General features: G+C 47.2%; 2 protein-coding genes across 9 annotated transcripts in view; one reads left to right on the top strand and one right to left on the bottom strand.

The window, feature by feature from the left end:
* Positions 1–7,064: 7,064 nt before the first annotated feature.
* LOC128917789 (E3 ubiquitin-protein ligase RNF135-like) lies at positions 7,065–9,018 on the bottom strand. Its single transcript, XM_054221280.1, has 2 exons — positions 8,734–9,018; positions 7,065–7,876 (listed from the first exon to the last, which is right to left on the bottom strand). Exons 1-2 carry the CDS (start codon positions 8,756–8,758, stop codon positions 7,539–7,541), a joined length of 363 nt encoding a protein of 120 aa, XP_054077255.1. The 5' UTR covers positions 8,759–9,018; the 3' UTR covers positions 7,065–7,538.
* A 595-nt stretch (positions 9,019–9,613) lies between these two features.
* The window catches only part of RHOT1 (ras homolog family member T1), a 28,636-nt gene continuing 14,041 nt past the window's right edge, over positions 9,614–24,208 (top strand). For 2 of the 8 annotated variants that reach the window (XM_054221249.1, XM_054221248.1), the window contains exons 1-11: positions 9,614–9,789; positions 13,538–13,596; positions 15,755–15,836; positions 16,775–16,818; positions 19,207–19,260; positions 19,598–19,650; positions 20,198–20,306; positions 20,887–20,988; positions 22,474–22,572; positions 22,991–23,099; positions 24,021–24,141. In XM_054221249.1, the coding sequence (XP_054077224.1) occupies positions 9,753–9,789; positions 13,538–13,596; positions 15,755–15,836; positions 16,775–16,818; positions 19,207–19,260; positions 19,598–19,650; positions 20,198–20,306; positions 20,887–20,988; positions 22,474–22,572; positions 22,991–23,099; positions 24,021–24,141 (869 nt within the window). In that variant the 5' untranslated portion in view covers positions 9,614–9,752. The other 6 variants (XR_008469365.1, XM_054221252.1, XM_054221253.1 and 3 more) reach the window with 5 other exon arrangements.

The following is a 24,208-nucleotide window of genomic DNA, read 5'->3' as shown; positions in this document are numbered from 1 at the left end:
CCGGCCGTCCTGCTGGATCTGCTCTTTCCCCACAGCCCCCGGGAGCTGGCCGTGGCAGTGGCAGGTCCCTGCACCCCACGCCAAGGACAGCAGGAGGCAGGAGCTGGGCTGTCCCGGCTGCAGCGCTTGACTTCAGCAACTTGTTTCAGAGAAGGAACTTGACCTCCCTAAGCCCGAGGTCAGGCTGAGACCAGACAACTCATCGCACGCGGCTTCAGCGCCCTTGAGACAGAGACTTGGGACAGACAGGCAGCGAGGGGGGCTGTAAAGCCCCACAGAGGTGGGGTAAGCACAGCTGACCCTCTGCAGCACAGCTCTGCTCCCCTGCCCTGCCCAGGTCCGCCCGGACCCCTGCGCCCCCACCTGGGGAAGAGCTCTCCCTCGCCGGGGCCAGGCCACCCTGCACCCCAGTGGGACAGGGACGGGTCCCCGTGTCCCCTACCTGTGCTCGTGCTGCTGTTCCTGCTCTGGCTTGAGAATGGTACTGGGGTGCTGGGGGAGGCGGGGGGACAGCGGCGGCAGGGATGGGATGGTCACGATGTGCCTGGGGAGGGCAGGAGCCGTAGATGGGTGACGGGGCAGTGCCCTGAAGCCCATGGGCTTGTAGCCCACGGCACCCCCCTGCTCCCCGGGGAGGGCTCTGCGTCCCCCTGCTCACAGGCAGGGCCGCGAGGGGGCTGGGCAGGGTCAGACCCCCCAGGCAGACCCCCGAACCCCTGTGCCCGGCACAGTGGGGCACTGCCAGCACCCATCGCCCCCCCCCTCCCGCCCACAGTGCCGGGTGCTACTCACGGGCCAGGCACCGACATGTGGAGGGGCCGGTCGCAGGACAGGCAGTGGAAATGGGTCAGCAGCGGGCTGGAGTGGGGAGAAAAGGGCTGGGTGAGCTCCTGGGGGGCACACAGGCAGGCAGCTCGCAGGCAGCAGCGAGGTGTCCCTGAAGCCGCCGCTGTCCCCATTGTACTCACTTCTTAATCCCAGCTGCATCATCAGCCCCTGCCTGTGAGCCCTTCTGGAGCAGCTTCAGGTTGCTCTCCCAGTGCCCTCCAGCTGCTTCTGCAGAGCCCCCAGCCCCTGGCGGTACAGCTGTGGACAGGTGCCCACCCTCAGCCAGCTGCCCCGGGATGGGACATCAGTCCGCGGCTGGGACAGCTGGCAGAGGGATCCTCAGAGGGATGCCAAGCCCTGAAGACGCAAGTTTTGCATGGCAGAGATGAGACACCCCTCACCTTGGAGGCCACCTCTTCACTAAGCTGTTGCTGGACCTTCTCCTGGCCCATCTGCCGGCTCAGCATCTCCTCGAGCATCTCAGTCAGCCGCTCCATCCTTGTGTCGAACTCGCTGCGGTTGACTTTGCCAGCCAGGGTGTTTTTGTCTGCTTTCTAGCAAGAGGGAAAGGCAGGAGAGTGGTGAGGAAAGGACGAAGGTAGCCTAGGCAGGGCCAGCTCGTGCTGGGAGGAGAAGGAGAAGTGGCTACGTGGCCCTGCTCGCCCCGTCACCCCCATGGGGCTGGTGCCAGCAGCCAAAGCGACCCGTGGGGAGACAGAGGGACCTGGCAATGGACCTGCAGCCAGTCTGGAAATCTTCCCTCCCCCCGGCAGGTTCTGCCACCAAGCACCCAAGGGACAAGGGGTGATTGTCACCCTGCCTGGGACCCGCTTGGCTGGTGCTGGGGACCCTCGAGGCCATACCACATCGTGTCCCAGCATCAGGTCATTCTTGTCCGCTTTCCCCTTCACCAGCTTCTCCAGGGACTGGAACAGAGCCTGCCAACACAGAAAGCACCCCATGATGCCACGGCAGCGTCGGAGCTGCCTCCCGGCCAGCTCAGCACCCCCCATCTCCCACCCCTCTTAAAAACCTCCGGGAAAGGGACAAATCCCTTGTGGTGCCCAGGCTCTGCCTGGAGGATGCTCTGACCCCGTGGGGCTTTCAGCCACCTACCTCGGTATCTTGCTGCTGCCACTGACTGTCACGCAGGAGGTTCCCCACGACGGAGCTGAGCTTTTCGTAGCTCCCTTGCACCTGCACAAGGGTGGCCTGGACGCGCTTCAGCACCTCCTCATCCTGCTGCAGGGAGGAAGATGACAAGGCGGTGCTGTGCAAGGGGGGACTGGCTGCCCTGTGGGGATAGACCCAGGTTACTTGGCCGGTGGCCAAAGGCTCTCAGTGCCAGCAGGACATTTGCACCAAGGCTTTCATTTCCTTCTGTGCTGCTGACTTGTACAAGCCAGTCTGGGGAGCAGTGAGGGGTCCCCCATGTTACAGCAAAGCACAACCAGACAGGGGAGTCCCGGCAGCCCCCTCCCAAGCCCCCCATGCTGGCATCTCCCTACCTGGCTCTGCTTCGGCAGCTGCCTCACCACCTTGCCCACCGCCTGCCGGGACATTAGGGAGTCCACCACCTCCTGGAGCTTCTCGTAGCGCTGCAGGAGCTGCCCCACCTGCGCTCCGGTGTCCCCACAGCAGGCAGGGCATGCTGCCTGCGCCTCTGCCTGCTCCTGTCCTGCATTCTCCATCACCTTGAGCTTGTCCTGCTGCAGGAAGGGGAGAAGCAATCGGCTCTGAGGTGGAATGGATGCAGCCAACAAGCCAAGGCAGCCAGCCAGGGGATGTGGCCAGGAACCCTGCCAGGACTCCCCCACCCAGCTGGCGGGCAGTGGGAGCACTCCCCCTAGACCTCACCTGAGCTTGCATCTGCTCGGCCATCTCTGTCACCTGCTGCTTCAGCGTGGCCTTGGTCATGTCCTGGTGTTCTCCCAGCTCCTTCAGCTCACGCTTTATCTTCTGTAATTCCAGCTCCTTCAGCTCCAACACCTCTTGCTTTAACTCCTGCAGTCCCAGGTCCTTCAGCTCCAGCACCTCTCGCTTTAACTCCTGCAGTCCCAGGTCCTTCAGCTCCAACACCTCTTGCTTTAACTCCTGCAGTCCCAGGTCCTTCAGCTCCAACACCTCTCGCTTTATCTCCTGCAGCATGGACCTGACCAGCAAGATGGGCGCACAGGCAGGCTTAGCCTCATCGGGGCCACTCAGGGGGGAGTCCCTCGCCCCCCAAACTGGGATGCTCCCAGCCACTGGGCTCCCTTGCAGCCCCATGGGGTAGCAAACCCTCTCCCATCCTTTTACCCCAATTGCAGGGCAATCTGGTCGCTGCCATCTGCTCTCCAGTCCGCTCCAGCCACCCACAACTTTCCAAGGGCAACCTCCAGCTGCCTGATCTGGGAACAGCGGTGGTGGCAGAGTCAGGGCATGACACCCCGTGCTCTCCCTTTGTTGGGGGGGCCCTTTGCCTGCCCCCTCCCTCTCCAAATCCCCCCTGGCATCCCTGCAGCCCCCTCAGGCACTGCCACCGGCTCACTTTCTCCTTCACTTCCTGCAGCTCGCTGGCGAGGCTTTGCTGGGAGGACACCTGACCCTGGAAGGCAATGCTGTTGTCATCTAGAGGGACATGGTCCAAGGGGACATGCTGTCAGTGAGGGGGTCTTGGCCTTGGGGCCAGGCTCTGAGCATGATGAGCACCCAGCCCAGGGTGTTCCCATGCTAAACACCCCCCACCAGCCCCCTCAGGGTTCCTACCTCCCTCTGGGAAGAGCAGGTGCGTCTGCTCACGCTCGGCGTGGTCTGACTTGGTGGCTTCCAGGTGGACCACCTGCTCCTTCGGGTGGCCAAGCTGCCCAGACTGGCGGAGAGCCTCCACCATCTTCATGCCATGGCCAGAGGCACCGCTGGAGGCTGAGGACCCCCAGGGCATTGCTGGCTCTTGCAAACGGGACATGCCGAAGGATCCTAGCTGCACCCCTGGGCTGGCAGTCCAGGTGCCAGGGGACCCTGGCTGTTCCTCTTTGGTGGTGGTCTTAATGCCAGGGAATGCTGGCTGCATCCCTGGAGTGGTGATTTGTGCGCTGGGGCACCCTGGCTGCATCCCTGGGGTGGTGCTCTGAGAGCCAGGGGACCCTGGCTGCATCCTGGGGGTTGTGGCGCTGGCTTCATAAATGCTCTTCCCATCTGAAGGAGCGCCTGCCGCCTTCTCAGGGCTCACTGGTGCTCTTCTGTGTGTCCCTGCTTGCATCTCCTCGGAGCCAGGCTGTGTCCCTGCAGCCCCCTTGCTTGTGCTGGGCACAGGTTGCACCCATGGTTCCTCCATCCCCGGCATGAAGCTTGCCCCGTGCTGGGTGTCCACATCCGCCTGGGGGGACTCGGTGGGGGAAGAAAGGCTCCCACTGCCCTCCTGGGAAGAGGAGGCAAAGGGGAGCAGGTTTACAGGCAGCCATGCAGCGGCAAGGACAGACCCCAGGCCCCCCCGCCATGTCCCCACTGCCTGTCTCCAAGGCACCGCCTCACGGGGCCAAACTCAAGGACACCACGAGAGCCCCAAGGCAAAGGCTGCCCCCCACACACAGAGCCCCGGGGCCCATGGCCACAGCCTCCCGCAACCTCCCCAGCCCCCTTAGTGCTTTGCTGGCCTCTGGGCCGGCAGCGTCTGAGCAGTCGAGCCTGGGGAGCGGCAAACCCTCCCTGACTCCCCGGGCCACGGCAGCGAGGCCTTTTGCTCTCCAGCAAGGGCATTCGGTGCTCCAGGCCTGCTGCCCAGACCCGCTTCCCAGCCCAATGGGCTGCGCTGGCGTTTCAGGAGCAGCAGCCCCCGGCGGGATTTGGAAACCATCTCACAGTGCCAAATGCTGGGATCTGCCCCCTCCTCCTCCCCCTTCTGCTTCGCTGCCCACCAGGCGAGCCACCCCCCAGCACCTCCCAGCCCACCATGCTGCGCACCTCCTCCGGGACTGGGCTGAGGCTCCACATTTCCTTCAGGCTTTTCTGGGGAAGGAAAGGATCAAGGGGTCAGCCCGGCCATGTAGCTGGGAGGGACGGCACCCTTGGGGACAGGACCCCCCAGCATCACTGCCCAGCACCCACCACCCATGGACCATGCCCCAGCACAGGAGGGATGGTCCCCCCAGGGGAGCTGGGGACACAGCTACCTCCTGTCTCAGTGCAGGATCCAGGACCCCCCGCGGCCATACTTCACCACGACACTTCTTGTGATGGAGGCCTGGCAGCTGGCTGGCGGCGTCCTGGAGTTTCCCCTGGAGCAGGGAGAGGACAGGGACACCAGTCTGGCTGTGGGAGCGGATTTAAAAGGAGCATCCCCACATTGCCTTGGGCACAAGAGAGAGGGGCGCTGGGAAGGGCTGTGCCTGGGGGCTGTGGCTGTGTTGCCCAGGGCAGAGCTTTATCTCCCTCCTTCCCAGCTCCCACGTGTCTTTTTTTATGGCTCTTTGGTTCCAAAGTGCCTGAGCATCCCTTTGGTTGATGCCCACAGTTCCTTCTAGACCCAGCCTGACCTGCAGGCAGCGGTGCCCGTTTCTGCCCTCCCTGGGGCCGTGCTGGCGGGCAGAGGGTGGGGAGCTCTGGGTGGGGGTGGCTGAGCTGCTCTGCTCCCCTCCTTGGGACATCCTTCCCACTCTGCCCTCCTGGTGCCCTTCCTGCTGGGGGACAGGGAGGGCTGATGGCCACAGGGCAGGAGCTGGGGTGGTGATGGGGTGAGGGGCAGGGAGGGGGCGAGGGCCCAGCTCCCCCTCGGGGCACTGGTGGCAGCTCACCAAGCCGAGTGCCTCCTGCATCGCCCGGAGCTCCTCTTCCAGGTGGGACTGCGCCTCCTTCATTGCACCGATCTCCTCAAGGAGCTCCTCGGAGAGAGCTGTGGCCTGGCAGAAAGGGGTGGTGGGGGTGAGCCCCAGGAGAGGGTCCCTGGGGACCAGGACCATTGCCGCCGCTGTGGCCTGCCCGGAGCCGGGGGGCAGTGCCAGGCTGGCAGGGCAGCGCGGGCAGCACGTCCCATCCATCACATCTTCAACAGCTGAGATGGGGCAGCAGCTCCCCAGAGACCCCCACCCCTGCCCCAGGGGGGCCCATTGCACGGCCCAGCTCAGCAGGGACGCCCCCAGCCCTGCTGCCCCTGCCAGGCCCCCAGTGAGATCCCTGCAGCCCATCCAAAGGGCAAAGAGCTGCTGCAGCCCCCTTGAGCACAGCCTGGCCAGGGCAGCAGCAGCCACTGCTAACAAAGTGGCCACCATCATCTCCAGCTGCCGGGGAACCCTCCCTGCTGCCATCTCCCGCGGTGTCCCAGCCCTGGCAGGACCTGGCCCAGCAGTGCTGACAGTGGCTCTTTCCTGCAGCCTGAGCTTATTTCTCCCCACAGGGGATGCTCTGGCAATGCATGGTCACTAGTGGCTCAGCACCATGCAGGGTGAGGCCCCTCTCTGGTCTCCACCAGTGCTGGCTTTAGCCCGTCGGCAAGCCCAGGGGATTTGTGGTGGGAGATGAGGCCCATGAGGTGTTGATGGAGCCTCTCAGCTGCCCCAGGAGTGGATATGGTACTGGCTGAAGGTCAGGAGCAAGGAAAAGATGGGTTGAAAGGGTGGTGGGGCCGGACCTCCAGGGTGCCGAGCCTCCACACAAGGGAGCCAAGGGCACCAGGGACTCACTGGGTATCGGCCCCACCACGACCAGCTGACAGCAACGTGGGGAAGACCCAGAGCAACCGGAGCAGCATTTCAGCCCCAGCTTTTCTTCCCCAAAACTTCACCCCTTTCCTTCACTGAAGCCCCATGTGCCACCCTCAGCTCAAGCTTACACCAGACCTTGGTCTAAGGGCAGCACAACGGTGGTGTGGACCCCAGAGGATGGGGTGTCTTGCAGGGGAGCACCCCGGGGATCAGCAAGAGCCTCTACCTTGCAGATGCTGCTCTCGTTCGCTTTGATCTTGTCCTTCATCCACCCTACATCGGTGGCCACAGAGGCCAGCTGGGGGCTGCTCGTGCTCTCCTGGAGCAAGTCCTTCCCAGGCAGCCACTCCCCCAGTTCCTGGGGCTGCTGCCCCCTGTCCTGGGCCCTGTCGCCCTCCTTCTCCAGCACAGGGGGTGCCTCTGCAGGCTGGTCCCCCTCCCAGAGCAGGGTCAGGCTGTCCCCCTGCTTCTGGGCGGGCAGGTCCCGCAGGCCCAGGTGCCCAAGCATGGTGAGCAGCAGGCTGCGCAACGCCATGAAGTTGACTGCCCCGAGCTCGGGCGTCCCGATGGCCTCGTCCAGCAGCTGGTACAGGCTGAGCTGGGCCATGGCTGCTGCCCTGCCCAAAGCCATGGAGGCACCTGAGGGGGATGGGAACCTTTCTGCCTGAGGGGGCACCCGGGATGGGTGGAAGGGATGGGCAGCTGAAGCCTTTGTCTTCCTCTTCCTCCTCTTCTTCCTCCTCCTCCTCTGCTGGCTCCTCGAAGCAGAGTGGTCGCACCAGTGGGATGGGTGACAAGGGACAATGCAGCGTCCCCTGTTGCTAGGCGACGCCCCGCCCCCCAGAGCCACCTACCAACGGGGACGCTGCATTGTCCATTGTCACCCGTCCCACCTCGGAGCGGACTCCCTAATGGCGAAGGTGGAAGCAGACAAGAACAACCTGATGCTGGGACTCGATGTGGTGGGACCAACCCCATGGGGGTGATGGGGCGAGCAGGGCCACGTAGCCACTTCTCCCTCTCCTCCCAACACTATAATGTTTCTTGATCTCTATGCCATGCTGACAGCTGCTTTTTGGAACCTAGCCATTCTACACACCAGGAATGCTCCGTTCTTCCTAATTTGTCCCTTTTTCCAATAATTTCATGAGCAACTCCAACAGCCCACCCATCGCTGGCGTTGGTGATTACTTCCCAGTAGTGGCACCCCGCAGAGAAGCTCTGGGAACACGTCACTTGGCTGATGCAGAATCTGTTGGGCGATGGCTTGTAATCAGTCGGGGAGCTGGAAACCGTTACTGTCCTGTTCTGGGCTGCGATCGCTAAGCGCTCATATACTCTTCTGACATCAAAAGTCACATCAGCTGCCCCTAGAAGAGAGAAAGGAAAACATTCTCACCTGCAGGCAACGTGAAGACAGATCCCTCAGTATTTACATGCATCCTAAATAACAGTGGATGTGCATCCCTACTCAAAACAGAAATAAAACCAACAGTCACACAATAAGCTTTCACCAAAGTTCAATCCTGCACATCAGCAGAAATCCTCAACCAAGCACCAATGACTGCATCCTGAGCACACGGAAACATTTAACAGGCACAACTGAGGAAACAGCCATGACAGACTCACGCACTCCGGTGCGAAGGGGAAGGTACTTGCTGCCTTACAGGACGGATCTTATTCCTAACCACAGTCTTACTAAAAAATTTGCCAATAATAAATGGGACGCTTCCCTCAATAGAACTGACATAGTCATCTGTTCACTGGGACATGTTCTTGCACATTTGATCAGCAAAAACATTTGTTTTATGTTTTCAGCTACAGCTGTAGTGCTCTGTGTTGACTGTAAAAATAGTTCTGTAAAAATGATACAGAATTCAGACAATACATGGAGTCATTACGGCTTCACACAGCAAAGGTCAGCGAGGTGCAGTAACTGCCCGTACACCAAGGCAGACGCTGCAGCCAGCTCAAGCCACAGCGCGGCTCCTATCCCTCCACCCAACAGGTTTCTGATCCTTTTTCTCTCGCATGTGCAGTCAAGTATAGTATCGCATTATGCTGCAATAACTGATGAATTCATCGTGACTTCACTGTGTTTCGCCTCTTCGGGTAAACAGCCAGATCTCCTGCTGATGTTTGTAAGTAGAGTTTTCTTCAGCAAATCCCGTGTCTCGTAGTCCCTTGAATATTGTGACTGAAGAGTCCCGCTGGCTTGCATACTTACACTGGGAAAGCTGGCTTGAAATCATGGCTTCTGGATTTTTAGCTGCAGATGCCGGAGGTAATGAGCAGACACTTGTCTCCTGAGGCAAGTCTGGAGGTTGCACTAAAGGTGAAAAAATTAAAGCCTTAAGGCACTTCTTCAAAGTGTAAATAGGAAGTCATAGCTATTAGCGTCAAATTCTGCAACTTTCTATGTTCTGCAAGTCATAAAACCAGATCCTGCAAACCGGGTATCTGTTCCAAAATACAGATCCAACATCTAGCACCTCCCTTATTGCAAAATCTCTGGTATTCACCTTTCCACTTTTGTAATAGACACGGGGGGGCGGGAGGGTGGGGAGGAATTGGGGGGCTCTGGACCAGGGCCTTGGGAGTGGAGACTCCCCTAGAAATGCACTGCAGCCATTTTCTACGTTTTATTCTTATTTCTAGGGGACACACACACTCTGCTGGGGAGGGCATCAGCCCATGAGAGCTTCTAGCCAGTCTTTTCTCCCCCCTTTTTGTTTTTTTTTTAATATGTAACTATTATATATAAATGTATCTAACGTATATAAACCCGGAGAGAAGGAAGGAGCAGCTGCAGGCACTGCCGGGCGACGGGGCTCCCCCCAGCATCCCTGCAGCCGGGCAGGGGAGGGACCGGGGGAGAAATGACGAAAAACAAACGGATGGCGGCGGCGGTCGGCACCCCGGATCGGGGCCGCGGGGGCACGGACCCGCTGCAGTGCCCCTTGGCTCTGGGTTTCTTCCCGCACAGCCCTCCAGGGGCACCCCTCACCCCGCTCTCTCCCTCCGCGCCCCGGCGGCACGACTCGCCTCAGGGCGGCGCGCGGCCCGCACCGTCCCGCGCAGGCGCGCGCCGCCGCCGCTTCCGCGCTTGTCCCTCGCGAGCCGCCGTAGGAGGAAGCAGAGCGCGCGGGGGGGCTGCGGCGTGAGGGGCCCGTAGGCCGCGGCGGCTCCGCTTCCCCCTCCGAGCCCAATGTGAGCCGCCCCGCGGCGGGGCCTGCGAGCGCGGCCATGAAGAAGGACGTGAGGATCCTGCTGGTGGGAGAACGTGAGTGCCGGAAGGGCCGGGCCGGCTGCGGGACAGGGCGGGGACCTAGGCTGCGGGGCAGGGCGAGGGGCCCTGGGGTGAGGGAGAGCCGCTGCCGCCGTGCTACAGGCTGTCACATCGCCCTCCTCCCTGCCCGGGCTCCGTCGCCTCGGGGCAGGGAGGCCGGCCCAGAGCGGCCGGGCGAGGAGCGGAGCTCCGGCCCTGCATGGCTGGCGGCAGTCGGGGCCGGGTGCTCCGTGGCCGCTCCGTGCGCGGTGACAGCGGCGAGCGGGAGGCGCCGGTGGGTGCTCGGCCGGGAGCTGGGAGCTCCCTGCTTCTCGCCGTCCCTTGGCGGGATACTGAGTATGGAAGTGCGTTTGCGGAGTTGGTGTTCTGCTTGGACCTCCCAAGCATGACCGGCATGAAATTCTTGCCCTGTGTTGCCCTGTTTAAACTTTTTTTTTTTTTTTTTGAAACCTAATTTATATCTTTTTTTATTTACTGGATTTGGAAATCAGTGGCCAGATGTGTTCTGAGTGGTTGTCAGTCGGGTATTATGGACTTGTGGCTAGGACAGGGCCAGGGAGCCAGGTCCCTGCTTCTGCCACTAACTTGCTGTGTGACCTTGAATAAACAGCACATACTTATGTGCGTGCCAAAGTTACAGTGAGTCTGTGGTTTTTTTATGTGTTCCTAAAATCATGTCCTTAAAATACCCAAGTAAGTGACTAGGCTTTCAAAGATACAGCTTCTTACTGATGTAAATAGCAGCAGGGAGGTTCTGTTTTGTTAGTTTGTAAAGTGCACTGAAGTTCCTCACAGGAAAAGAATACAGAGTAATTACCAAGTGTTATTAGTAAAATTACCTAATTATACCAAGAATGTAATGTAGTACTACTGACGAAGCTTTCTGAGAATTGAATGCCTCATACATATTTATAGTACAGTTTATGCATTATTTTATAGTGTGGCTTGGCTCTGTCTATACTGTCTGGAAAGATGTCTGTGACTTCTTTATCGAGGAATCTTCAGGGTGATGGTACTGTGCAGAAAGAGTTAACTCATTAAGCTTGTATTTGTCTAGTTTTACAAGACTGTGTCTTGTAAATACAACATATTTGTGCATTTAAATACACAGGTGAATTCCTCTTCAGAATGTATGCCTAATTTACCTTACTTTCTTTAGCAATGGTGGGTTCTCAATGGGCTCTGTTACAGTGGTTTAAGTACAGGTGTAACAGGTGCTTTGATTTGGCAGTTAGGTTCACAGTGTGTTCAACTGAAAATTTCAAAGATACAGGTCTCTTAAATATAGCAATGTATAGTACATGGCACACATCGGAGGCTGTGAGCATCTTTATATTACATTTTTGATGGAATTGTAACAAATAGAAGGGAGAAATTTGTTTTACAAATCAATAAAACTTGTCAGTTATACAGTACTGTTTTGTATACATGTGTTTTATATATGTCAGTCTGAAACCACAAGTTATTCTAGACCATGTTAATACTTGTTAGATGATAACAGCAGACTGTCAGGTTCAGACTCTGAAATACCACGTAAAGGCCTTTTGTTGTAAGCCTCTTCTAAAACACAGCCTTTTTCATCCCCAGTGGTCTACATTTTAGATTTAAGGTTGTTTTAGTCCTAGTATTCACAGTGCAAACATAGATTTTTAATAGCCGATAACTTTCAGAATATATTCAGTGTGTTATTTTATGCAGCATGACCTAAAATACTTACATAGGAGAAAAAGACAAGTTAATTATCACAAAGTGCTGTGCTGTTTTCTTCATGCTAGTCACCCGATATTGTTTAGGCTGTTGTTTCTAAGACTATAAAAAGAATTGGAAAGGCAAATGGTTGACCTAGATTCAAGCAAAATAAACCAAATCTCTATACTTGAACCTATGTATTTTCATAAAAACCACTCTAGAACACTAGGAGGTGTATCAGAAGCTTTTCACTACTAAGCATTTTTACTAACCAGCAGTTCATAATATTCTATTTTCAGTCATAGAAAATTAATGAAATGAATTTCTATACCTGCAAAGCCAACGTGTTTTGCCACTGTTTCAAATTAAAGCTGACTTGGGTCAGATGCAAAACACATAGCACCATTTTCAGTAATTATCTAATATTTTTTCTTGCCTATTAGGAAAGTATCTTTTTTCCTATGGATATAGGAGAGCTTTTAAAGTTCTTCCGATTCTGTCAGGATAAAACTTAAAATGTAGTTTATGCAGGACGACACCTAGCAGTGTAAATTATGGTTTTAGCTCATATGAGTATCTTTGATGAAAACACAACTATATTGTTGTTCCAAAACCTGCATCTTACTGCTCTCCAGCTAATGCCACTGGGGAAAACTTACAACTATTCTCCCTAAGGAAAACAAAAGTCTTCCTCCCTAGGGTAACTTTTTCTTTGCTTTTCATAATTGTGTAATAACAACTCTTTAACTTACCATGATGAAGAGAAGCTTTTATTTCTGGATGTCAGAAGGCCCTTTGTTACTATGCCAAAAATAGACTTGGATAAACTGAATGTACTTTGACTAGATCATCAGTTCAGTAATACCAGTTGTACAATTTCATCTCTTCTTCCTCCCGTATACAGAATTATATACAACTAAATAGACAAATGTAAATGAAGTAGTATCAGCAAAACAATTTCTGTCAATTGTTGACTTATTGGTTTCAGTAGGAATAGTGCTGCAGGCTCTGACTGCGAGCCCTGCCGTGGTTGGTAAAACATGCGTGGTAGTGAAGATACTATACGTCCAGGGTGAAAGAGTTTTTTGCTTGAATTGAGGCCTGTCAGAAATGTACAATCCCAGGTAATATTTGAATCTGAACATTTTGTTTTTTAAGAAACGTCTCGAAAACAAATAACGCAGGAATAGGCTTTCAAGGCTTTCAAAGGAACGGGAAGTTGACAGATGAAGATTTTTAGAGAGAAGGGAACCCTGAGAAAAGTTACCAACTCTTAATTTTAAGTGGTCACATTAAAGATTCTCAAAACCAAGCAATCCAACTGTGATATCAGAAGTATGAACTTTGCAGGTAAATGGAGCCATTTATTTGATTGAATAGAGTTGAATATTGAAAGGAGATGATCACCTTTTTGGATTAAGAAAACTGTTACTTTAGAAGGGTTGGTGATTTGCTTGAATTTTTTTTTTTTCATTTTTTTGTGAGGGTTAGCTTGTCTAAATCAAGGAGATTTTGCTCTTGCACTTTCAAAGTAGTCAGACTAGTTTGTGGGGATTTGTCTATTGATGATAGAGCCATGTCTTCTTGTCCAGCCTTTATCCTTGGTAGTTTAGGTCTGAAGCGCAATCATCATGTCAAGAACACTATAAAAATAGTTAATCCCTAAATTCCTTTCTGTATGCCACGTTTGTTTCTATTTATTAAGTTGTATTAATGCATTTCTAGATTGTTTTGAATTTTTGTTTGTTTGCTTAAATTTTCTATACTAATGTTAAAACCTGCTAATGAAGGTTAACACCTGTTTTTGTGTAGGAGCAGGATTTGAGTCCCTTATGGATTAAATGCAGAAGTGTAAAATGGATCCTAAGATTTTACAATAAAAGAATTAGGAGAGAATTGCTGTCATCCATATTTAGTATGTTCAAACAACAGATAAAAAGCCTTTAAGTCAGTTGGAAAATGTTTTGAAAATACTTCCCATTTTAAGATGGGATACAACTATCGGGTGTAACAAAACAAAATTATCTAATCTCTGTTTTTAATGCTTTTGCAGCCAGAGTTGGGAAGACATCACTAATTATGTCTCTTGTCAGTGAAGAATTTCCAGAAGAGGTAGAGCATCCTTATTTGTTTTCTATGTTTTGTTTCTATCCTGTTGTATATTTTTTTTGAAAGAGTAAGTTAATAGGCTCTACTTTAAAATGTTTCCTATTTACAAAAAAAATAAAGCCTAAAAGTACAATGATGGCTTCTGGAAGAGTGATGCAGGTTAATTTAAATATATCTCTGTGTGAAGATGAGGAATGTAAATTTTGTCTAAGTTCCTTTCTTGTTTTTCACATAGTTAATTAAACTAATTTTTGAAGAATGTTAGGGTTTTTTTAAGCAGTTGAAGCTGGTCATAGCTGGCAGCATATTTCAACATTAGAGATTCGTATATGGGAAGGTGTTGAAAGAAGACAACAGTCAGGTTTTTTGGAGTGTTTTATTTAAAGAGCAAGTAGATTGAAGAATGAATGAGAATGAGGAATTAAAAAGTCACATTGTATAACTTAACCATTTTTTGCATTAAGCAAGACGTTATTTCTATTTTTGAAGAATGTTTTCCTGATTCTTTTGAAGTAAAAATTTCCAAAAACTCTTACTGCTTTCTTCCAGGATAAAAAGGAAGCTACTTCTATGTTTTATTCCTTTAAAAAAGCAGCACATAGTTCTCCTTATGCCATAAAAAGAACTGCAGCTGCTGCAAATAGTTAAGCTTTTTACATATAAACATGAGTGTTTATTTCTTCTGATCACAAGTCTTAAAATAGACATCATGTGCTGCTCTTTGAATCTACACTGCACTGTGTTTAATGCAAATCAGTAGGTTACTGCAGTTCATGAGTCAAGATTAGATTGTTAACATAATTGAATTTAGTTCCCATGCTTGCAGGGAAAAAGGAGCTCCCGTTTCTGTTTGTTCTTAAACTGCTCAGGGACCCATTCCTTTGACAGGTTTTTTGTTGATGTATTTAATGAATTGTAGGCCTCTGTTCACTTCTCAGCTTCTTCCTGCTGTATAATTAGAATATGATCTAAATTCATGTTGAGAGAAAAAGCATAATTTATACGTAACACAAAATCTGCCTGAAATTACAGAAATAACTTTTAAAAAAATACTGCATCCTATATAAAGTGCTGAAAGAGACATGGACAATCCTGCAGGTCAGTCATGCACTTCAGAGCTATTGGGTATATGCAAGACATTTTGGACTTTGAAATAGTGTTTAATATAGTGGGTGTTATCAGTAATCATTCTTGATGAAGATATAAGTAGAGCCCAAAGCTTTACAAAGAGCTGTTCTTCTGATAATTAGCTTTTCTTTTTTCCTTTTTTTATTGAAAGAGAACAAAAGCATCATGAAAGTTCAGTGTCAGCAGGTAAAAGGCAATAAATAGCTGTGCAGGAAGTTTTCATTAAAATTAGGTTTCAATTGATTCTTCCTGAATATGGATTAGTGTTCTCTGGAAAAAATGGCCAGCAATCATAGCTATCTTACAGTATTTTGCAGAACTCACTTTTTATTAGTATCATGTTTTGCTTTGCAGGCTTTTCTGAACTTAATGTTTAGCACTGTGTCAGAAGCAAGGAAGTTGTCAGGTTATGATTATGTAAAAATTGAGATTTGTATTTTGTTTGTCATGCTTGTTTGATGTATCTTGAATATTTTATTTTTTGTTTAACAACTCATGCGCTGTTTGCAGGGGTAGTTCTTGTACTGATTTCAGCGGGAGTAGGATCAGGATATCTTGTGCAAAAATTAATAAAACTTTTAAACATAGATTAAACAGTATTTAGTTTGTCAATAACGGCATGCTAACTCTGATGTTACTCTGCTGCTGAAGAATGTGGAGCCATTTGAATTTGATAACCCCCCAAATTTTAGAACTTTTATTTATATGAAATTTTTGTTTAAAGTAAATTGCAATTCAGGTTTTGTTTATGGTTTTCACTATTATTCAATGAATCCTTTAACAACATTGCTTTCCTGCAAAGCATGTGGGAAGTTCCTTATTCAGTAAGTAGATCAATAAAGATGAGAAAGTAGCAGTGACTTTCAGTACATTGCAAAAAAAATAATCCCAAAAGTACTTGAACTACTAAAAAGCTGTTCTATTTAAAGCTGACTAATTGACACGTGTATTACAGTATATGACTTTTTTTGACCATCTGGATTTTCTGGATTATCTTTAAAGGCTTTTTCTTGCTGTTTCTTTATAACCCAAGGTTCCACCACGAGCTGAAGAAATCACTATTCCAGCTGACGTCACCCCTGAAAGAGTGCCAACCCACATAGTAGATTATTCAGGTAAGGACTACACAATACCATTACTGTTTGACTGATTTGGTATGGAATTGTTTGTCTAACTCAATGGCCAACAGTCATACTGGTACGGGACCACAGCTACATGTAGGAAAAGACTAGATTAAAGTAGAAAATCATGGGATAAAACTAAATCAGATGGTGATGGCTGGTCCTACTAATTCAAAGCCTAACATGAACTGCTGTTGGTTCCTCCCTGAAAGACATTCATAGCAATGTTCCAGTGAAGTTACTATTCTTTGTGTGATGGACATATTTACAAGTTCAGACAAAGGTGGGTACTTTCATAGAATTAAAATTATTTTTTTTTCAGTGAAGAATTCACTAAGGTGCAGGAGACTTTACATACCTTATATTCTATCTCTTTCTAAATTTCTAAGTTTGGACACCTTATCCTTTTATGTCAGTTTCATATTTTGTCTTTTTGTTTTTTTGGTATATTTTAATCTCCTTGACCTTACTGAATAGATAAATAGGCTCAGTATCAGGGTTCATATGCTATCATAAATATATGCAACTGACACACAGCTAGAAAAATCCTTCCACCACTTATAGTGGCAGCCAAGAATTAGGCCATGTTAGCAGATTCCTTCCTGTCTTCTCTCTCCCACCCCTGCTGAGGAAATATCTTTGGTGTGTTTATCTATTTGGAACAAAGACATAATGCGTATTTTTTTTCCTTGGACTTGAGCTTAAGTTTATGTGGAGTGAGTTTTTCTTTCTATTAGATTAAGTGTTTCATAGATTCAGTTAACAGAAGCTTGGTCTCACTAAAAAAAATAAATCATTGACATGGGAATAAAATTAACATGAGGTATTCTGTTGTAAAAGTTTAGAACTAGTAGAACTATGTTCCTACTTATAATCCCAGGAAGGGGCAAAAATGTTTAGTATTAATGAATGTCTTATTCTATTGAATGCAGAAGCAGAGCAAAGTGATGAGCAGCTTTACCATGAAATATCACAGGTAAGTGTAATTTAGTGTTTATTAGAAAATAGCTTCTGCTTTTGGAGAAATTGGGTTGAGGAGGATTGAGTGAGGGATCAATTAGGTCAATTAGATATTCACAAGTACATGGTCCCCAATGGGATGCACCCGAGAGTGCTGAGCGAGCTGGCGGAAGTCATTGCTGGGCTGCTCTCCATCATCTTTGAAAGGTCCTGGAGAACAGGCGAGGTGCCTGAGGACTGCAGGAAAGCCAATGTCATTCCAGTCTTCAAAAAGGGCAAGAAGGAGGAGCCGGGGAGCTACAGGCTGGTCAGCCTCACCTCCATCCCTGGAAAGATGATGGAACAGCTCGTTCTGGGCGTCATCTCAAGGCATGTGGAGGAAAAGAAAGCTATCAGGAGTACTCAACATGGATTCACCAAGGGGAAATCATGTCTGACTAATCTGATAGCCTTCTATGATGGCATGACTGGATGGATAGATGAGGGGAGGGCAGTAGATGTGGTCTACCTTGACTTAAGCAAGGTGTTCAACACAGTCTCCCACAGCATATAGGGAATCTTAGGAAGAGTGGGTTAGATGAATGGACGGTAAGGTGGATAGATAACTGGTTGAAAGACAGAGCTCAGAGGGTTGTGATTAGGGGCACAGAGTCTAGTTGGAAGTTAGTGACGAGTGGTGTTCCCCAGTGGTCAGTACTGGGTCCAGTCCTCTTCAATATATTCATCAATGACCTGGATGAGGGGATAGAGTGCACCCTCAGCAAGTTTGCTGATGACACAAAGCTGCGGGGGGGTGGCGACTGACACACCGGAAGGCTGTGCTGTCATACAGAGAGACCTGGACAGGTTGGAGATTTGGGCAAAAAGGAACCTTATGAAATTCAACAAGGGCAAGTGTAGGGTGCTGCACCTGGGGAGGAATAACCCCATGCACTGGTACAGGTTGGGAGCTGACCTACTGGAGAGCAGAAAGAGACCTGGGAGTCCTGGTGGACAACAGGATGACCATGAGCCAGCAATGTGCCCTTGCGGCCAAGAAGGCCAGTGGCATCCTGGGGTGCATCAAGAAGAGGGTGGCCAGCAGGTGGAGGGAGGTCATCCTCCCCCTCTACTCTGCCTTGGTGAGGCCGCATCTGGAGTACTGTGTCCAGCTCTGGGCTCCCTGGTTCCAGAAGGACAGGGAACTGCTGGAGAGGGGACAGCAAAGGGCTACCAAGATGATTAGGGGACTGGAACACCTCGCTTATGAAGAAAGGCTGAGGGATTTGGGTCTCTTCAGTCTGGAAAAAAGACAGCTGAAGGGGGACCTTATCAACATTTATAAATACTGAAAGGGTAGGTGACAGGAGGATGGGGCCAGGCTCTTTTCAGTGGTGTCCAGTGACAGGAGAAGAGGTAACAGGCACAAACTTGACCATGGGAAGTTCCACCTGAACATGAGGAGGAACTTCTTTCCTCTGAGGGTGGCAGAGCCCTGGCACAGGCTGCCCAGAGAGGTGGGGGAGTCTCCATCAAAACCCGCCTGGACGCGTTCCTGTGCAGCCTGCTCTAAGGTGACCCTGCTCTGGCAGGGGGTTGGACTAGATGATCTCCAGAGGTCCCTTCCAACCCTATGGTTCTATGATTCTAGGAAATCTTTCCTATTAAATTCTCTACATTAGATGGACTTCAGTTTGAATTGAAGTAAAAAAACCTCTTGTTTTTTTTCTTGCTTGGCATTTCATTTTGGTTTGTTTTGTGCCTTCTGCTATAGTAGACATCGCTCTATTTAAAAAAAGTAGGTACTGCCACTGTGTTGGTGAATTGAGCTTAAGTTTTGGCCTTCCAAGTGAAAGGACAGAACCTAAATATCTTTTAATCAGTAGGCCAAGGGATTGACGGTTTTTGTAAAGAAATAATCCTACCCTGAAAAGATCCATTTCGCTTCTTTCTGACGTATTGTACTATTGCATTTACAAATAGCACAGGACTCTTGGTAATTTTATAATTCCTTCTGTTTCCTATTTTCAGGTTTTTCTAAGCACCTTTGCACATTTTCTGTACAGTCTGTCATGGTGTTGTGTTCCATTTCTGGCATTTAGTTTGGTACTTGAGTGGAGGCTGCAAATAATCGTTCTTCAGTTTAGATTTCTTGGTACCATAGGTCTCTCTGCAGACAGCAGCCGTGCATGTTTTGCAGGCGTAAGACTGCATGACAGGCTTTTTTGGTACTTCTCAATGTATAAATTATTTGGTTTAAGCCGTTGTTCAGGCTACAAAGAGCTTAAACAAGTCAGGGGGACAGTTTTTGACTAATGGTGGAACTGTTCTTACTCTGATGTTGTTAGGTATGGTTCTTAATTGTCTCTATTGCTCTAGACTCTAAACAGTGGAATTCCATGCTTTTCCTTTCTTTTCATTTTAGGCAAATGTGATTTGTATAGTATATGCTGTTAACAACAAGAATTCTATTGATAAGGTATGGTAACACATTTTATCCAGTTACTGCCTGAGATGTAACTTGCTCACTCTTAATTGTTGTCAAGCTGAAAACTCTGTTAGACATGTAAAATGCAATGAGGGTGTTTGAGATCAAGCTGTTAAGAGAACACATAGATTTATTATTGCTTCTGGTCCATTTCAGTCATCTGAGAAAGTTGCTCATTAATCAGCTCTGGTTTTTGTTTCTTCCTTTGTGGGTAAATATGTGTCGCCTTGGGAAAGAAGCAGTAGCAGTTGTAGTCAAACTTGTGCACGCTTCAGCCATATTAAATTTGAAAATCTATTTTTCATGTTTGTTTTTAATCCCACTTTAGGTAACAAGTCGATGGATTCCTCTCATCAATGAAAGGACAGACAAAGATAGCAGGTGCATAAGTAAAGATGAGAAGTGTGAATTAGGCTGCACATCGATGGGTGTCAATGGACAGTGTTGAGGAAGTTAATTGTTTAAGAAAATCAAATTCTAAACTTAAAGTTTATATAAGAAGTCCAAGCAACAAGAGATTTAAAGTATGTAGGTCTGTTACATATGCCAGCAATGCTATTTATTTTGAATTTCACGGGCAGCTTTTACCAGGTGTGTTTATATTTGTCATGGTATGACTGGTTTTGGCTACATGGTCTGTATAGCTTTTATAGTGATGTTGATTTTGTATAATAACAATATGATTAGTTACTTTTGTGTTTAACTGTGTTTTTTGCAGTATCAACAAGAAGTACATTTCTGTCTAAGTGTATATCAAAACAGTTTACTTAAAACTGATATCATTTAGTTTTGCCTATTGGCTGCCAGTGATATTTGCTTACATCATCAAAATAATATAATCGCTTCTGGTGGGAGGTAGAATGCTAAATTAAAGTAGATCTTTTTACCCCTCTGTCTTTTAAAGCTCTTAACCTTTTTTTGTTTCCAGGCTGCCTCTTATATTAGTTGGAAACAAGTCTGATCTAGTGGAATATAGCAGTATGGAAACTATCCTTCCCATTATGAATCAATATACAGAGATAGAAACCTGTGTAGAGGTATGCAAAACTTTCTGAAATTAGAATGAGTAACAAAAAATACATTCTTGCCACGCATGTATGGCAACTTTTTAATAGAAAAGGTGATTTATTTATTTTCTAAACAAAATGTTTGAAGTCATAAGTCATTATCATGGTGAGTTTATATGTAACTTTTCTTTAGAGAAGAATACACTATTAGGTAGTCAAATGCGACTGCCAAATTCCTCTAATATTTAGAACCTCCTCACATCCTTGCCTTTAGCAAGTGTTTTAAATGTAATACTAAGCCAGACAGATGCCTGCAAAGTATTAGAAATTTAATTAATACTTGTGGATATGCCCCTCTTTTTCTCTTTTTTCTTTTTTTCTCCAAAATACAACTTTTTGATTTATCTGTTCTTGGTATGACAGCAAATAGTAGTGAGACCTCCTTTATTAATTACTGAACAGGTACAGGGGCTAGATGTCTTTTTTCCAAAACAGCACTGTACCCACAAGAGGGGGCTAGATCTTTAAAAGTTTGGTGCTTGCTTAAATTTCAAAGAAATCACCAAAGAGTCAAGAAATTAGCTAATCAGTAAAAGGATTTCTCTTTCAGTGTTCAGCAAAAAACTTGAAGAATATATCTGAGCTATTTTATTATGCACAGAAAGCTGTTCTACATCCTACTGGTCCTCTTTATTGCCCAGAGGAGAAAGAGGTATTTATACGTAGATTCTAAAAACAAATAATATGGGGATGGGAAGTTAATCGCATTCCTGTTCTTTCCTTTTCAGTGGATTTTGCATTTCTTAGTGTGTTCTGTTACCACCAACCTATCCCAAAATGTCAAGCATTATATTCCAGAACCATGGTGATTGTTTTGTGTTGTATCAATTTGATCTGTCTTTCCTCTTCATTCAAAACAATGAAGACAGTTTTTTGTTGCCCATGTGAACTGCTAAGTAAAATGAGAAGCTTTGGTAATGGCTTTAAGCCAAGCGTAATGTGAACGAAATCCTGTGTTCAGTTCAGTTCTCCTTTAGGTATACATTTCACAGTAATTCCATTTATTTCAGGGAAGATACTCCAAACTTGATTTAAGGGAAACAAATTTTCTGAGCATCTTGTGAGACTTTGGCAAAAGGGATAAGAAACAAGTGATGTGGCTGGTTTTTAAGTATCATGGGGAGTTAGCTGAACATATTATGAAGGAGTATGTTTTGGTTTTTTTGAAAGACCAATAATTTCATGGGCAAATACAAATAAAATCTCTAAACGTAACCCCTGTGTAGTATTGGGCAGTAGGAAAGTTGCTTCAATCACAACTACTTTGTTAAGTAGAGAACCAGAGAATAACCCTGTTTTGATTTCTTCCATCAGAATCATCTTTATGAGTTAGTAATGTTGTAATAAAATTGTTGTGCTGAAATCTTTTTGGTTTTCCAAAACCAATCTCTATGCAATCTATGTGACCTCTATGAAGAGAAGAGTCCATCATCACTGTAGTTGTTGGGAGAGAATTACCACTGTCTGTTTTCCTTCGCTCGGAAGGTATCCTAGCAATTCTTTTGCCATAGAGATAGTCCATATGATCAATGCTTTGCCTGATGCAAAATGCCTGATGTAGATGAATGAGCCCTGTGAAGATTTTCAGTATTTAATGTCTGAAGCCTTCTGAAGCCATAGTTGAGATGGTGAATAGAGATAGTGTGTGCTTGTTTAGAAAGAGCTGGCTGTAGTTCTAGAGCTGTTTGTTATTGCAAGGCACTAGGATTGCAAGGCCTTTTTTTTTTCCCCTCACCAAAAAATGTTTAGGGGGAAAAAAAAAAAATCATTCACTTGTTTGTTTGGGTTTTTTTTTTTTTAAAGCTTTTGTAGCAGTAAGGGTTTAGAGAACTGCTTTTTTTTCCTAATAATTAAGTAATGCCACCTTCAGCTTGTGAAGAACTTGAGGCTCTTCTAATAATTGAATAGAAAGACTTATAATGTGGAATAATTGCTTTAAAGTTATGGATATAGATTTGCTAGATCAGGATTTTGTTTCCTCTTGCTTTCTGTGTATGTGTGTATGAATGTCTCTGTTCTAAAAATGTAAAATGAAGGCTAGTATTTGTTTTAATGTGATTAACCTATCCGATGTCGTTCAGTGTAATCTTTTTATATTCAAGCCTAGAAAGATACTGAACTTTCTTTTACTCCTTAGATGAAACCTGCCTGTATTAAAGCACTCACTCGCATTTTTAGAATTTCTGATCAGGATAATGATGGTACTCTCAATGATGCAGAGCTCAACTTCTTTCAGGTAATTCTTTTGCTTATCTTTTCACCATGCTTAATAGTTGAACTGTATAATTCTGGAAAAACAAGTGATTCTTTTTGAAGGAACAGTAGTAAGGTGAATTGCAAGGGAATCAGGTCTGAATATTAAGTCTCAAGTACAGCATAAAAGTGGATCTGTAAAAACAATATTAATTTTAGTTCTAACCATTGTTCAAGCTTTAGTTCAGGAGCAAAACAAAAAAAAAATCTATTTAAATGTACAAGCCCCAACACTTGTATTTAAAAATAAAATAAAGTTTGTACACCTTTATTTCCACTAAGCAGTTGGATTGTCCTTTACTAGCTTATCAGAACACTTAAGGCTGTGTTTCAAACAGGACATGCTGTTTGTCCAGCTTAGTGCCAGTGGTCCTAACGTGCTTTTTCTGGTTTTTTGTTAGAGAATTTGTTTTAATACACCGTTGGCACCTCAGGCTTTGGAAGATGTAAAGAATGTAGTCAGGAAAAACCTAAGTGATGGAGTTGCAGATAATGGGTTAACATTAAAAGGTAAGCCTTATTTAACTCTTGAAAGATGTGTCTTTATACAGTTGATAATCATTCTTACATAAAAAAAGCTAGTCTTTTGGAGTATGATCTCTATCTTGATTCTTTTAGACTACAAGCGCTGGGTGATTAAACAGGGTGAATAAAATAAGGTCTTTCTTACTTCTTGTTATAGAGCTTGGAATCCAAATAAGTATACTGGTTCAAAAGAGATTGTCTCCTAGATTAATCTGTTATCTTGTCTCTAGGCTCACTGGCTGCAACAGTTGTCAGCAAGGTGTGGTGTCTGTCAACATTTTAACAGCTATGTTGTACAGATTTGCTCAGAGCATATGGCAAAAGTGAAAGGAGAAAAAAAAAAAAAAAACATTTTCTTCCTAAGCATCAATGTAACTGCTTCGCTTTTGGAGCTTACATACATAATAGGGCTTGTGAGAAATTGTAAAGAGTGGGAATCTTAAGGCATAGCCTTACTAAACAGTGAAATCTCAGTGTTCGTTAAGCCCTGGAAACTGCTGAACAAAAATCCAACCCAGTTATTTTGGTACAGGAAAACTAAATTCAGTCTTCCATGAGACTACTTTCCAGGCTTCTTGCTAAGACTTACTATTTTAAGTTGTTGATTTTGTTGTCTTTATTTTCAGACAGCTAAGCTCTATTAAAATGCTAGTACTGAAAGAAGCAAACAACAGTAAACCAAATGGGTTGTTTTAAGGAAACAGTTCTGTGAAGGACACTTTTACAAATAACGTGATTTCTGAACCTTCAGTCTGTGTAGACAGTGGTGTAATGTCACCCAGGATGTTTAAAATCTGAATGTATATTTCAAGCTTTTTTGTTTTTAGTCTGATACAGAGTCTATTAAAAATACTTGTAGCAGATAAAGCACTTCAGGGCCTTAAGATTTCATCATTTGATTTTTAGGTTTTCTTTTTCTACACACACTTTTCATTCAGCGAGGAAGGCATGAAACAACTTGGACTGTTTTGCGTCGCTTTGGATATGACGATGACTTAGAGCTTACACCAGAGTACTTGTTTCCTCCGTATGTATTGCTTATTTTAGCTTTCTTTATCTTACATGCATTTAATTTATGCTGGCTCCTGCCTTGG

Source organism: Rissa tridactyla, chromosome 15 (genome assembly GCF_028500815.1).
Source record: "Rissa tridactyla isolate bRisTri1 chromosome 15, bRisTri1.patW.cur.20221130, whole genome shotgun sequence".
NCBI lineage: Eukaryota > Metazoa > Chordata > Aves > Charadriiformes > Laridae > Rissa > Rissa tridactyla.
This window is presented reverse-complemented; position numbering and strand designations above follow the sequence as displayed.